Source organism: Aythya marila, assembly GCF_965140915.1.
Source record: "Aythya marila genome assembly, chromosome: 2".
In the NCBI taxonomy this organism is placed as follows: domain Eukaryota; kingdom Metazoa; phylum Chordata; class Aves; order Anseriformes; family Anatidae; genus Aythya; species Aythya marila.
Window position 1 is genome coordinate 14,997,312 of NC_139043.1, and position 14,866 is coordinate 15,012,177.

General features: G+C 37.1%; 1 protein-coding gene across 8 annotated transcripts in view; it reads left to right on the forward strand.

Annotated features, from left to right (window-relative positions):
- PARD3 (par-3 family cell polarity regulator) overlaps window positions 1-5,180 on the forward strand; it is a 447,831-nt gene extending 442,651 nt beyond the window's left edge. For all 8 annotated transcript variants that reach the window (XM_082753473.1, XM_082753470.1, XM_082753468.1 and 5 more), the window contains one exon: window positions 3,076-5,180. In XM_082753473.1, coding sequence (XP_082609599.1) covers window positions 3,076-3,469 — 394 coding nt within the window. In that variant the 3' untranslated portion in view covers window positions 3,470-5,180. The remainder of the gene's footprint in view (window positions 1-3,075) is intronic.
- Window positions 5,181-14,866: the final 9,686 nt, after the last annotated feature.

The following is a 14,866-nucleotide window of genomic DNA, read 5'->3' on the forward strand; positions in this document are numbered from 1 at the left end:
CTTTGTGATGCTGATACAAAGCAAAAATTAAAAGGAAAAAAGTAATCTCAAGACCCAGAACAATAGAAAATGGAACTGAGAAACTATCCAAAAAAACAAGAGCCTCCAGTATATACTTTTCTTCTAAGTTACTGGATTATTAGCAATTGAATGCTCAAAATTGATGCACTTTTTGTCTAAAAAATCTGTATTTAAAAATTCTTAGGTTTTTAAAATGAACGGATTGGGTAAAAAATCTTTTATTTGATATTTATCTACCAGAATTATTAAACATTTACCCAACTGATATTGTAAATCAGTTTAGCTATCATAGCTAAACTATATATCATAGCTAAACTATCATAGTTTAGCAATATGCAAATAGTCTTTACATTTTCAAATATCAACGGCAAAGGCTGAATGGAGAATCCTTTACTCCAGAGGTTGGTGTCAAATTTTCTGTTTTTTAACAACTCATATTTTAGCAATTACATCATAGCTATTTTACTGAAACAAATAGTAGCTTCATGATCAAAGTTATCTTACCATGAACTCTTATCTTACCAGCTTCTTTGAAAATAAAACAGATCTCTCAAATTTTTTGCATGGTATTTGCACCTTTCAGTGTAAAATTTGTTAAGTTTAGAAGAAGGTGAGAAAGTAAAATGTAAAGTTATTGTATTTTCTTAGAAAGAGTGATGGTATGTTATTTTGAAAGTCCTTATATTTCCTTTGCTTCTTACTTCTACCTTACTTCTGAAGTGATTACATGTATAAATGCTATGCTTGTTATCTTGATAAATTCTCTTTCAATGTTACTAGTTCCAGCAGTAGATTAAGTAGTAAAGCATGAATGCTAGTGTTGTTTTTAAGCTGGGGGAGAGGGGGAGGAATTATTTTTAGTTTGAAAACTGTGATTTGTAAAACTTGCTTCCCTTGTTCTGCTTCATCACTGGTAACATTTAAAAGGTAGAATTCAGTTTCAGTGCTGTTCCAGTGGTAGAAATTTGTAACTGTAAGGAGAAAATTCAGCTACAAGAAATTTGAAAAATTATTCTTTGGGCCATAGAAATGCTTGTTTTGAAATGAGTGAGTGAGAACTTCACTCAATGTGGTTTTCAACATCAGAAATGACTAGCAAGCTGGTAACAATGCATGTTACTAAGTAATTAATGATTATTTAATGATTGTGATGGAGCACTCTGGGAGTGCAGCGCAGCACTCAGCTGCACTGGGAGAAGACAGAATTTTAGGAAATTGGACTAAAGTTGAGTTCTATGAATACAGTGATATTTCTATAACAAGCTGGGACATCTGTTTCTACAGCTTTACAAACTGTTTGTAACTCTAGGACCAATCTGTAAAGAAATCTTAATCTTACTCAGAAACTTAGGTCCCAAGGTTAATGTTGCAACTATGGCTTTGTAATGCTTATAGTTTGTGTGCTTAATTCTGGAGCTTTGTTGCTTTTCATCTTGTATAGTCTCTAGGAGCCTTTCTTTTTTTTTTTTTTTTTTTTTCCTTTGTACTTTTAAATCATCAGTACTGGAGGCAAATAAACTCTTTAGTCAATTTTAAGGAATCTTCCCAGAAAGACAATGAAAGTGGGCCAAATTATTTTGAACAAGTACCAGAAAACAGTCAGTAAATTAAATCAGTTCAAGTAGTCATCGTCTTGTCCCATGTGAAACTGTAAAAGCAATGTTTAACTCCAAGTTAATTTTGTAGTACTTAAAATTTATCTTGCTCTAGATCAGAAACCTGACAGTTTCGTAGCCTACAGAGGTTCATTCAATTTCCTCTTGTTCCAGGGAGTGATAAAACATGGCTCAAAAACATTGTTTCTTTGGCAGAGTTGGATATGTGAATATCAAGAACAGCTATAAAAATTTGCATAAGAATTTACATTATGTTATAATTTATGCTGTAATAATTTACATTCATCCTGAATAACAGTTTTCATCCAGAGGTCTCAAAATACTTTACAAAAATAGGTGGATATGGTCATTTTCAAGTTATATGCGTGGAAGGAATATTGCAAAAACATCAGCAAGTGTTGTTACTTTTTTCCAGGTCTCTGTCTCGCCAATGTATATTCATTGAATGAGACCAAATTGAGTCATGTGTGTTGACATGTAAAACCAAGCCATATATACACAACTAAATGATTTTCTTATTGATTAATGTCGCAATATATTTTGTTTTACTGCCTGATTCTCATACACCAATGTGAATCTCGAAGTGGGTATCTCTTTTGCTGCAATACAAAATTGTTTTACTTTATCATCACCAATCTTATTTTAAATTCATAAAAGTATCTAGCAGCTTGATAGTAAATTAAAGCTATTTCAAAGCCATAATCTGTCTTCAAAACAATGTAGTGATTTATTGTGAAAAGAGATAAGAATTTGTAATTCCTCTATGTATATGATTTATTTATCTACCCCCATGATGGAGGGTTTTTTTTTTTTAAAAAAAAAAAAAAAAGGTTCTGTCTACCCTTTCTCTTATTGAAGCCATTGCAAATTGGAAAATTTTGTCCTGATAGCACAAAATTCCTTCATTCTGGAACTGTGAAGAAGAAATTCTCATCCGTGTAACTACTTATCAATAATGTGTTTTATCTTCTGACTTGTGCAGTGTTAGAGCGAATGCTTTAAAGATCTGCCTCTTGCATTTTTAATCATGTATGAGTCTAGATTCAAATCTTTCATGAGTGACTACAAGTGCTGGCTGCTATCTGGTTTCTTAGGTAGCACAGCATTGTATGTGATCTTTCCTAGTCTGCAGCTGAATTGTTGCACTTTTCTCTTGGGAACATGATCATAGTTGTAATACTGTATGGATATTCACAACTTATTTCTACTGGAGAGTCCTGGAAGCATAGCTCAACTCTATAGGAAGAGCTGTCCCAGCAAAAGAGATAAGATACCTCTTTTGGACAAGGCTTCTTGAGAATTCTGTAGCTGAGGGAAGCCTGCTGGCTTTGCAGAAGCACCCTTCTTTCTAGGGATTGTTGTCAGTAACATTAAGTGGGTACCAGAACATTTGTCTTAAAAGCACTTTTTTTTTTTTTTTTTTTTTTTTTCAATCCAGGCAAAGCAGAAAAAATGCCAGTTCTGTATCTCAAGACTCCTGGGAGCAGAGCTATTCCCCTGGTGAAGGGTTCCAGACTGCAAAGGAAAATCCCAGATATTCCAGCTACCAGGGATCGAGGAACGGCTATATGGGGGGACATGGCTTCAATGCCAGGGTGATGCTGGAAACACAAGAACTGCTCCGTCAAGAGCAGAGAAGGAAAGAACAACAACTGAAAAAAAAAACTTCCTCTGAAGGACCTAGCAACTATGACTCATATAAGAAAATTCAGGACCCTAATTATACCCCGCCTAAAGGTCCTTTCAGGCAAGATGTACCACCTTCACCATCTCAGGTAGCCAGGCTGAACAGATTACAAACACCAGAAAAGGGAAGACCGTTTTATTCTTGAGGTGAAGAAAATGAAGATCAACTCATCATGCAATAAGGAACATTTTCATATAGAGACTTATATTTTGAAAACTTTTTAAATTGATGGTACTAAGGAATATATCTGTTGTCTGTTTCAGTGCCTTTAACAATAGGGGCAAAGAGTTGGTGGGCCTTATGTCTTTGCCATTCTGTCTCAAGTGTTCAATTCATGGAATGATTTTCCACCATTTGACAATCATAGCGGAAGTGAGCAATGCCGCCCCTGCTTACCAAGCCCTGTAGCCCAGTTCAGTAGTTGTCAATGGGTTATTACTAGGATTTGTTGTAATGTGTTTTACTTTGCAGTGACTTCTTACACCAACATGCAGCTTTGTGGCATAAAATTAATGAATTTGAGGTTGAGCAAAGCATTGACATGCCCCTTTTTTATTTCTCTCGGGTCAGGATGGGGGTTGCATATCACTCTTGAGTGGATAAGGCTCAGCTCTACTCAGTATCCAGGCCTAGGATGTTTTATGGTGGAGTCATTACCAGTCTTAGTTGATCTATATGCTGAAAAGCTATCCCTCACCTATTATGCACATATGCACTCTTTTTCTGTCTTTCTCCCCACTCCGAGCTTATTAAAAAAGCCCTTATCCTAATTCATGAGGAAAACAATATTAGGCTCTCAGTTATCCTGAGGATACTGTTACAATCGCCTTATATCTTAAGACACAGTCCATTATGAATGAAATAACTTGAGAGAGATTATATGGTCACAGCCAAGCCCTTAATAAGTATATTTCATTATTTCATTAAATATGGAGACTCAAGAACAAACAAACAAGTGGTTTCTGTTTTGCTTTACTGCTAAACTCATGTGGTCATACGACAACTGTGTCTAGGAAGAGAACTCAGGAGGGAGTCATCCCATGGTCACCTGATACAGACTTGTCATAGTTTGGGGAGATAACTTAAAACAAGAGTGAAAGAAAGAAAGAGAGAAAGAAAGTTTTCTTTGGATTAAAAATAAATAAATAAATAAAAAGAAAAAGAAAACAATTTCTTCTTTTTACAATTTGTGAAGCTTTGTGAACAATTGCCTTGTGCTTCCATATACTGTACTGTTGCATCGTGATGCTACATTAAAAATAAACCTTTAAGTACATGAATGAGACATAAGTGGAGACAAACTGTTACACATCATCCTGAAAACATGTCAGGATCCAAAAATAACTAAAATGAAAAAGATTGCTCTAGCAGTGAGTAATATTTGAATGTGCATATGGGATATGAGAGTTTCTTTTGCAACAGCTGTTTTTATGTTTGTTGGTCTGAACTTCATGTATTGTAAAAATGTAGCTGGGTTGCTGAAGTGCCTGCAAATCCTGATGTGAAAAGGCTTGAGAATGTATCTCAGCATATCATGTACAAAAAGGAAAGAAAGAAAGCAAGAAAGAAAAATCATGTATTGCGTGATTTTAAAAATGCCTATTTTTTTTTACTGGCACATTTTATTTTTGCGCCAACTTGTTTCTAGAATATATGTGAAATATCAGCACACATATCTGTGTCTTTTATGCCTGTTTGTTAATGGTTTTTGTTGTTAATAATGTACTCCATGTTTAAAAGTTGTTACTAATGTAAGCACAGTGACATTGGATGACAATAGCTCTTTTACGCAGAATTTCCAGAACTGTGTAAAACAGCTTTCCGTGTACATACGAAATTTAGAATAAAAGGCTGTTTCCATTCTTGTCTTGGTATTGACTGTAGACCCTTAGGAGAACTGCTGCAGACATTAAGTTTAAAAAACCCTTAACAGATGTTATTTTATCCTATTCGTAATGATTTGCGTGTGTCTTTGTGTGAGTGCTTATAAACATAGGCAAAAAAAAAAAAGAAAAAGATTTACAGCCCAGCTGAACACCTGAAGAATATCCTCAGAGGGAAAAAATGCTCAGCTTAGCACCTTATGTTATTTCAGGTCATACCTGTGACATTTGAAAGGTACATTTTAAAGAAAAACTCTGTGGCAAAACTTTCCAGGCTGTTGAGTGGATTGCTCTCCCTGAGGAGAGTGTCATCAGGATACGGGCACCCTCTGTGCTCTGACCAAAACTGGGCACATGTGAGGAAGCCCCCTTGGCACCCACTGGGTATTTTGAGCTCTGATGCGAGTCCTTAACAGGAATGTTGACATGGTGAAAAATGGGAGAGGGCAGATTTATGAATAAAGTGATATTTACAGTGCCAATAGTGATACTCTATTTCCCCTATTAGCATTGAAGCTGTGGAGGGAGATTTTCTCCCTCTTCCCTTCATTCCTCCTTTTGTTGGATACTGCAGGAATGTCAATCATAATTCTGTATATGCATGACATCAGGCTGTTGCCATGGCAATAATAGTGTCAAATTATTCACTGTGACTTTAGTGTGGGATCTCAAGGGGAAGAGTAGCAGGAGACGCAAGGTGGACAGGCAGCTTTTGGTGCCCAAATAAACCAAAGGCATGATTTTGCAAAAGACCTAAACTGCAGTGGCTTGCATTTGAGAGAGAGAAAATAATGCTATTTGCAGTTTTCCAGGCCTTGCTGTCTCATCTCCTGCCTCTGCTCCTAGTATTCCATAGCTTGATGCTTCTATGGAGTTATTTGGACAGGCAAATAATTGCAAGCACTAAAAAATGCATCCACGGGAAGGGAAAACAGGTTGAAGTCCTTTTCAAAATAAGGTCTTTGATAAACTGTTGTTGGAAAAAGGGTATGTGTTTGAAAAAGTACGAAGTATGGGATGTTTTAGGTGTGAGGATGGCATATGTTAAAGTTTACCCTTGTATGAAACTCCTCTTCAAGGTGTTAACAATTTGCCATAATTAGATGTGTTCATGAAAGAAGTCAGATGTTCTCTTTGGGCCATGTCTGTGTTATGTTAGCAAAGAATAAGGTCTTTTTCTGGCTTCGTCATCCTGTCTTCTTCCTGACATAGCGTAGACAGGATTTCTAATATTAACTCCCATAAGTTGCAAAGGGCGATAAGGAAGTGGGAGGGAGATGTTTTAATAGAAAATGACCTTTAGTTCTGCATAGTGAATAGATCCAAAAGTTAATTGAGCTAACTGCATTACTGCAGTAATTTGTTTGTGGACGTATTACCATTATGAAATTAACTCTGTGACATTAGTGTGTTTAAGAATGGTCACAGGACAGACTGTAAGAGAGCTTACAACATCAAGGAGTGGTTGTAGAGCTTGCACATTTTTTTCTCCTGAAACCCTAAAAAATCCATCCACAAAGCCTGCTGGTATTTTATCAAAATAATTTGTTAATGCTATTGAAATTTCATGGGAAAGTTTAAAATTATTCATGTAGAAGACTGCTGCCTTTCTAAAAAAGCCTACTTCCCTTCTTGTTACAGGGCCTCCTTGGAAACAAGACTGCAGCCTTAGTGAATTATTGCATGGGCCAGATATTTTAATATATGTCTTGGAGAACTCTGCCATCAAAAACAGCAAAAAATGGCAGAGAGCCCAGATGAACATGGTTGGAAAGTACAATTGCCATTTATTGCTGGCAAACAGTGGGAAGAACAACAAAACAAAATTTAAACCCAACATGATTGTGGATGTATGGCCTGTCTTTCAAAGCTGTGCTGATGTTTTGCTCACATTCAAGCTGTTTATGAGTGTCTGTAACATTGCATTTCTCTGTGCTGGGTATGTTGAGAAAGGAAAGGAAGAAACATTGGCCAGACAAGGAAGAGATGCGCCAGATTAGCAGTGTTGGCTAAACACAGGATATTCTTGAGTAATTCAAACCTTTGAACTTGCGTTGTTGAGACTTAAAGTGAATTTGGCTATTGCATGTCCTGGCTTGCAAGTCTATTTTCAAAATATTTCCTAATTCTATTTGCTCTGCCTGACTGTTTCTACATCTTCTCTCCTGAGTCCTCAGTCTGGTTCATAGGAGTTGTGAGGAATCTGTCAGGAATGCAAATGTAGAAAAAAAACCTAATCTGTTCCTTGAGCTGCTGTTGTGCCACCACACCCTGGCCATCCAGACCTACTATAAAGGTCAGCCCTGACTTGGCAGAGGAAGAGCAAGGGTCAGAAGACCAGGATGGGGAACTGACTTCGTTCAAGTGGGTTGTATGCATGTGTGTGTACATGTGGGAGAGTGAAAGAGGCACAGATTGGATTCATTTGCCTATAACTCATGTCCAGCTTGAAACCCTCTTCAAATATCTTGTAGCATTTCTTCAGAGCTTTTTCCATCTGTGCAGAAACCAAGATGATGATTTGATGCACATGGTTATTGTTTCATGCCCTCTCGTACATATTTTCTATTTTGTATCACTATCACACTCTCTTTTACATCTGCTGATTAATTCTGTTGCTTTTATTTGTTTCTCCAATTGGTGTGGAATTCATTCATATCCTGGGCTGCTTCTTGCTAGTGATTGATATTTATTCCAGCATTGCAAACTTATCTTAATATTTTCTGTCCTCAAGAGCAGTGTTATCTTTTGTAATTTACACTTTAATCACATTTTAAAAATAGAGACTGGAAGCTTGAGCTGGGATTACACAGAAACAAACTAAAGAATATGGCTCTCATTGCTATTCTGTGTGCAGTGCACACTTCCAGGCACTTGCAGGAACCATACAGAGTACTGTCTGAATGAGATGAAGAAAAGCATCAAGCCCAGGAGCTTTAGAGAAAAAAAAAAAAAAAAAAAAAAAAAAAATTTGAAAATGTTTATGCCCAGTACACCTACTGTGAAAAAAATAATTCCTTAGAGATATCAACGTTTGTCTGAATGGCTGATGGTTTCAGGGTTCAGACTTGACTGGTTTAGACAGAGGACTGGAAAAGGAAGCTGCTTGTGCCAATCCAAAGGACACCAGAACCCTCTTACCCTTGTAAATTAGCTCCTGAAATGCCATTTCCAGCTGCACATTTTACAGTAGCCAAGACGGGAATGGGCTTACCTTCATGCACTGAGCTAAAAACTGCAGTGACATCTGTCAGAGAAGGAGGGGTGGCAGCCATGGGTGATAATAGCTTTGGTAGTCTGATTTTAATCTGCTTCTTTGTTTGTTCAAGTAATCTTTGTTTGTGTTAGGAAAATAAGAAAAGAAATGAAGGCTGAGGAAGAGGATTAAAATGTGAACATGAGAGTTCTCTGTTCCCCTTTCACCATCAACTGTCACCAGTGCAGCCACTGGTGGTTTCTTGCCTTCTTTTTCTTTGTGACTGAAAGGCACAGAAAAGGAGAAACTATCTGACAGTAACCTCATCACAAAAGTCATGTCCTTCCTAGAGATTCCCTCTGCTGTGTTACTTGTACAATATGAATTAACAACACAACGAGTAGAAAGACATACTAAACCTCCTTTCTTTCCTCTGTGGGTTTCCCTGGGGTGAGTATAGATTGTCACTCCTTAGAACTGGGGGCTGTGCTTTGTTTTTATCTTATATATAACAGAATATTGTCCTTGGCAGTAACAGCTAGTAAATGTTTGTTTTGAGCATGAAGGGAGCTTTGTCTGACATTAGTTTGTATATGTTTTTGCAATAGGTGTTGCATGGTAGACTGTCCGATTCTAGATGTATTCCTAGTTCTAGTGATAGTCTCATTTGAAAATACAGAGCATATTGCTGGAACCAGTCATAGCTTGGGAACGGCTACCCTGTCAGTTAAAATGAGTTCATCAGGTCTCTCCATGTAACTGAGGGTGCTACCCTTTTATAGGTTTTGTAGGGGGAGGGGGAGAGAGAGAGAGAGAGATGTCTTCCTCCTGGGATTAGGAAACACATTCCTGTGGTCACAGTTTGAAACTAAAGAATTATCTATAGCAATTTAAAGAGATTTCAAGGAGCTGCAGCCTTTTGCCAGAATCCCAGAACAGTTATCACCTTAGTGTTCAGCTAGCTGGAGAAGACATTAGTTTCATTGCTTCACCGATGTAATTCTTATTCCCACTTAGAACTTGCTAAAGACAGAGACCCCATTCAGGGTATGCATCAGATTTTATATCTTCCTTAGGGGCAAGTGCAAAGCTTCGTAATACTTCAGCTGTAGCCAGGTTATTAAAAGCCAGTGAGCTCTGAGGAGCAGGAGTGTCTTGCCTAAAATTTCATGTCTAATGATGAAGTACAGTTTGTTTCATTCTGCCAACCATCTGTTGGTTCCTGTCCATGACACACAACTTCAATTTTCTCAGTGTATGGTACATTCAGGCTCTGCTCTGTCGTCCAACCCAAACTACAAGAACCATTATAATAAAAAAGTGTTTATAAATAATATTGAAGAAAAATTATTAATACCCAATCAGTCATATTGTGGGTAACTATGGGCTGTAAAGGAACAGAAATTTATGCTACAGAAATGATTACTAAGGAAGATTTAAGTCTAAGAAATCTTTTTTCTCTTTAGGTTCCAAAACTCAGCAAGGGTTAATCTAATCAACTGCAGCATAACAAGGACTGGAAATGACAATGTCTAGTTTTAGTGCCTGCAAAAATCTGTTTTATAATCTGGACCAAGTTCATTGTAATTTCACCCACATTGTTCCTTACTCTTAGAACTGTATAAAATCATATTAAAAACAGAAGCAACTAAATTACACAACCTGTTGTTTCCCATAAGCTCAGTTAATACTACATCCAACAAGGTAGAATATTTACATTATGATTGTGAAATAATTTGTGTTTTAATATCCCCTTCTTTATTTAAAATATTGCTCACATAATTTTTGCAAATAGTAGCATACATAATTTTACGATTGTTCATTCTTGTTTTTTTAAAGTCAGTTTGTATGAATAATTTTCTCATCTTTATGCAGAATTTTTCCACATTTTTGTTGACTAAAATATTGTTAATCTAATTTCCTATTAAAAAATTCATTTCCAACATTGCAGAGCTGAAAGGTGCTACCAAGCATTTAGTCTTCAATTTACATACAACAAACCCTGTAATCTGATGGGGGATTTCACACAAGGATGGCTGCATGCAATTACATGGGCAAAGAAAAAAAATTGTCCAAGACTCTGTTCTACAGTAATTTCATCTGTTGGTCTCCCATTGAGAGTTCTCCTATTGCTAAATTGCTTATTGATGTGGACTTAAAAGTAGAAAAATCTACACAATGTTGTCATACTAGGTTTTCAATGCTGTTTGCATTTTTTTTTTCCTTTTTAATTATAATTTGGATTTGTTAGAAAGGGATGAAGTAAACAGATTGGAATAATTCATTTGAGTTAACACTCATTGACAAGAAAACATTAAGCATTCTCCAGATGAAGCACCAGTCATGAAAGACAGAAGGATAATCCTAACATTACAACTCAAGTAAATTAGTTTTCTGATATATATTCCAGCATTGCATGAAGCTGTACCAATTCTTAATACTCGCATAATGCACTTTTAAACGATGCCAGAAATCATCATTACAACAGAGAGAGGGCTCACTGTTTGTGTTTATTAATGTGGGAATGTTGGAAGAGTATTAGATATTAAATTAGATATTAAATGTCACAGTCTAGCATGATTGGAGATAAACAACTGTAAAACTGATTGAGAAGATTTGGGCAGATAAATACAAATGGAAAAACAGACCTCCATGCTACTGTGGTGGAAACATGCCTCAATGTTATGCCCCTGCCATGACACAACAAGCGCAATCCAATGGACCAGACCCTTTAGGAAGGTGATGAGTGAAGGCTGAAGGCATGGGACTGGAGCAAGCATGAGCCTGAAACAAATTCTCTGCTTCTGAGTACGGGGAATCATTTGTACTTTAGCTGGCTCATGTCAGTCTTGCTTTTGAAGACTGGCCCAATTCATCTGTGTTTGCCCTTAGGTGGACAACTGAGGTGGTGGTTTTATTTATTACTGGGAGGCTGGATACAAGGTTCTGTCCCTTCACACTGTGCCAACAAGCCCATTGTAGTTGCTGCTTAGAAGCTTTGACTCAAAGCTGGTAAATCAGTCTGTGAATGCCAGACTTTCTTCCCCACAGAGGGTGGGAGGAAAGCAGGGCAGAGAATTGGCCCCTAACAAACAGTAGCTTTGCATGCCAGGGGTGTTGGGGGTGTCCTGTGGTTGGCCACAAATGATCCAGGCTGATTTTTCTTTCCCTGAGGTGAGGTGAGGCAGAGAGTAGAAGAAGCAGCAGATTATTTTTTTTTCCAAAAGCTTGACTGTTTTTGTTTTTTCCTTGTTTATTTTTTCTAAGAAAACCACATTAAGCTACTTGAATGTATTGCCTTGCACTCCTATTAGTAGGCTGCTATTGCCACAGCAGAAGATACTGCAACAACATTAATTTAACCTGTTAAATTTCTTCTGAATTAGCTGGTATCCTGTGAATTCTTCCTCTACTGCAGAAGGATTGGGATGCAGTATTCAACCTGGGAAGGCGAGCCTGAAAAACTGCTTTGGCGCTCAGGAAAAGAAATAAAAGAAAACAGAAGAAAAAATAAAAATAATAATAAAAAAAGAATGTACATTACAGAGCAGCTGATATATCTCCTATACCACGTGCGTTCTTCTAGTCCACACTAGACCACAAATTAAATGTGGTTAAGGGTTTATCTCCCTATAAATATCATGTGTATTTATTAAATGGTGAGTGATTTGCATTATTATGACATTTGATCGGTGGTATTCAAATCCAGCTGGTAAGGTTTCAGTGAGGAGCTCGGAGAGCAGCAACAGTTTCTCTATTGTCTTCAGTTGGCGTTGTGAGGCAGCAATGGGAGCAACAGCCAGCAGTGCAGTAATCTAATACAGAATACACGCTGCTCCTTTTGTTAAATATCTTCTCCTAAAAATGCTGGCAAGTACACATTGTTTCCTTATCATTTTTTTTCCTCCTGAGAGATTTCAATTCCATTTACCCCACAGGCCCAAATCCTTCCTGAACACATGAGTTCGACAGCAAGGAGGATTACTAGAAATAGCGCAGACAATGACCAAAAGCCGTCTTGCACGGCTTTTCTTTCCAGCCAGCCACCCACCTTTCATTATCAAGGGGATGAATACCATATCTGACTGCATAATCAAAATCCAGTGACCTGTCAGAGCAGGCAGTAAAATAAAGCTCTCTTGCTGTTTCCCTTTGACTAGGCTTCAGTTCTGGAACCCTTTTAACCCAATTTTTCTGACATATTGTAACTTGTAGGCATTTAAGGATGCAACCACTGAGCTAATATATTATAGAGTGTGTCTTTATAATATATATGGTATATTTAGAGTCCTGATTCCTGGTAAAATTGGAGCACCCTGATGCCAAAATAATAGCCTTTAATTAAAAGAGCTACAGCAAAGAGAACTAAAAGCACATTGAACAATAGAAATCCCTGACCAGTTTTTCCAGCAATTTTTCTGCCTGTGATATTTGCCAGCACATTCCTGACAAATGTCTAAAGTAAAAATGAATGCTCATGTGGATCTTGAATGCCATTCAACATATGGGAAGAACTGCTTACTCTTCTTCAAACACAGTTCCATGTCACCATCAATGAAAAAAGCTTTTTTTTTTTTTTTTTTTTTTTTTTTTTTTTTAACTACTTCGTTACATTGCACTTAGTGTATAAATTCTGGGCAGAAGTTCAGAGAAGGTTATACAAGATGCCAAAGGGCCATATTCTCCTGTTGCAAAGTCTAATACTAAACTCTGTACCTGAGAACGAGCTCTAGATTTTGTAGGGAATTGGGGAAAAGGACAAATTCTAAAACGTTTTTCTGTACAGTGTATTTGACTTGTTTACTCTTAACTAATTCAAAGAAACAACAAAGGTCAACACAGGCATAATACTCTTTTTGGTGGAATGGTGATGGAAAGTGAAAGGCCTGATTTCGTACCTCCAGTATAGCCATGCCACCAAAGGGGGTCTCAGAGTGAGTGCCTGGGTAAGCCCCACACCTCCCTCAGGTCTTTTTGTCTCTGGAGCTAGAAGGTAGACAAGTTTTCACAAGAACTCCTCTGAAAGTCTTCTTAGAAAGTCACAGTACATTGCTCCTCGTGGTTGTTCCAAAGTTATAGTTTTCAGACTAAGTGTTTGGCTGCCTGTTTTAACAATAGCTTGTCTGAATTTTTAGAGGGAACAACAAGGGAAAAACTTCTGGGATTCCTTTTTCTTTTTTTCCCTTCCTTTCCTTTCACAAAGATGTTAGGTGAGCCATTTTGCCCAAAGAGGATGAAAAACAGTTCCTTCTGTAACACAGATTCTCTGAAAATGAGAAATACTCTTTGTCCTGTTCATTAGGAAAATGTGCAAACTACTGAAGTCAGCCTATAAGCCATGGTACCATATCCAACATCAAGCAGCAGACTGCCTTATTGCATTGTGTTAACAGTAGACCCAGATCTGTCTAATAGCACTTGACAAACTGTGTCTTGGCATCAAGCCCTGGTGCCTTAAGTTATCTTTTTCTTTCTTTTTTTTTTTTTTTAACTCTTAACTGAATGAAAATTTAAATTTTTTAATACTGGTAGCCTTCTAACTGGCTGATTTTCTGGGTATTTTTAGAGCTTTGCTCTTGTGCAAGTAGACTTTTACAGACAAGACCTTCACAGCCAGAGATGCATTTCTGTACTTAGTGTGCAAAAGTGAAGAAATATTTCTGAGACATCTATTTTGTATGACAGAGAAGAAGTATCATAACCTAGTGGAAGATATTAATTTTTAATATTTTATTTCAAATTTTAAGGTGTGCAGTTGCTGGATAATGAAAAATACTTGGAAGCAAGCATCTGGGGAGAAATGTACATGAATCAGAAGGATGCTTGTTTTTTATTTTCACTTCCTATGATCTTCAGAAAATGCTGACTGCAGTCAGCAATGTTGGCAACAGTCCTTCTTCATAGAACTCTTCAAATATTGCAATACCTCATTGCCCACAACAGCCAGCCAGGCTTTTAATAAATTAGCCCTGAATATATAGATTCTGGAGAGATATTCTGAGGTCAGAAGAGACCATTATAATGATCTGGCATATTACCTAACTTCCCTTTAACACTGACTGTGGAATTTCACTCAATAATTCCTACATCAGACTCAGTAACTTGTGGCTGAAATAAAGAAAATCTTTCAGAAATACATCCAGTTTGTATTTAAGATGATAAAGGATGGAGAATTTACCACATCCTTTGGCAATCTCCTTCAGTTTTTAATTGCTTGCACTGATAAAAATTTATGTTATCTTCAGCCTGAAGTTTTCTAACTTATCTTTGATGATCTTGTTATGCCTTTTTGTGTGCTGAGTTATAAAGTGATGTTACATAGATGTGATTTCACATACTGAGCATACCATGCCTCACTAAGAGCTGGGGGCCAAATGAGAAACTTGATCTTCAGAAATTCTGAGCAAGGAAAACAGAAAGATCAAGACCAAGACTGGGTGAAACCCAAGGCTGTCTTATGTAC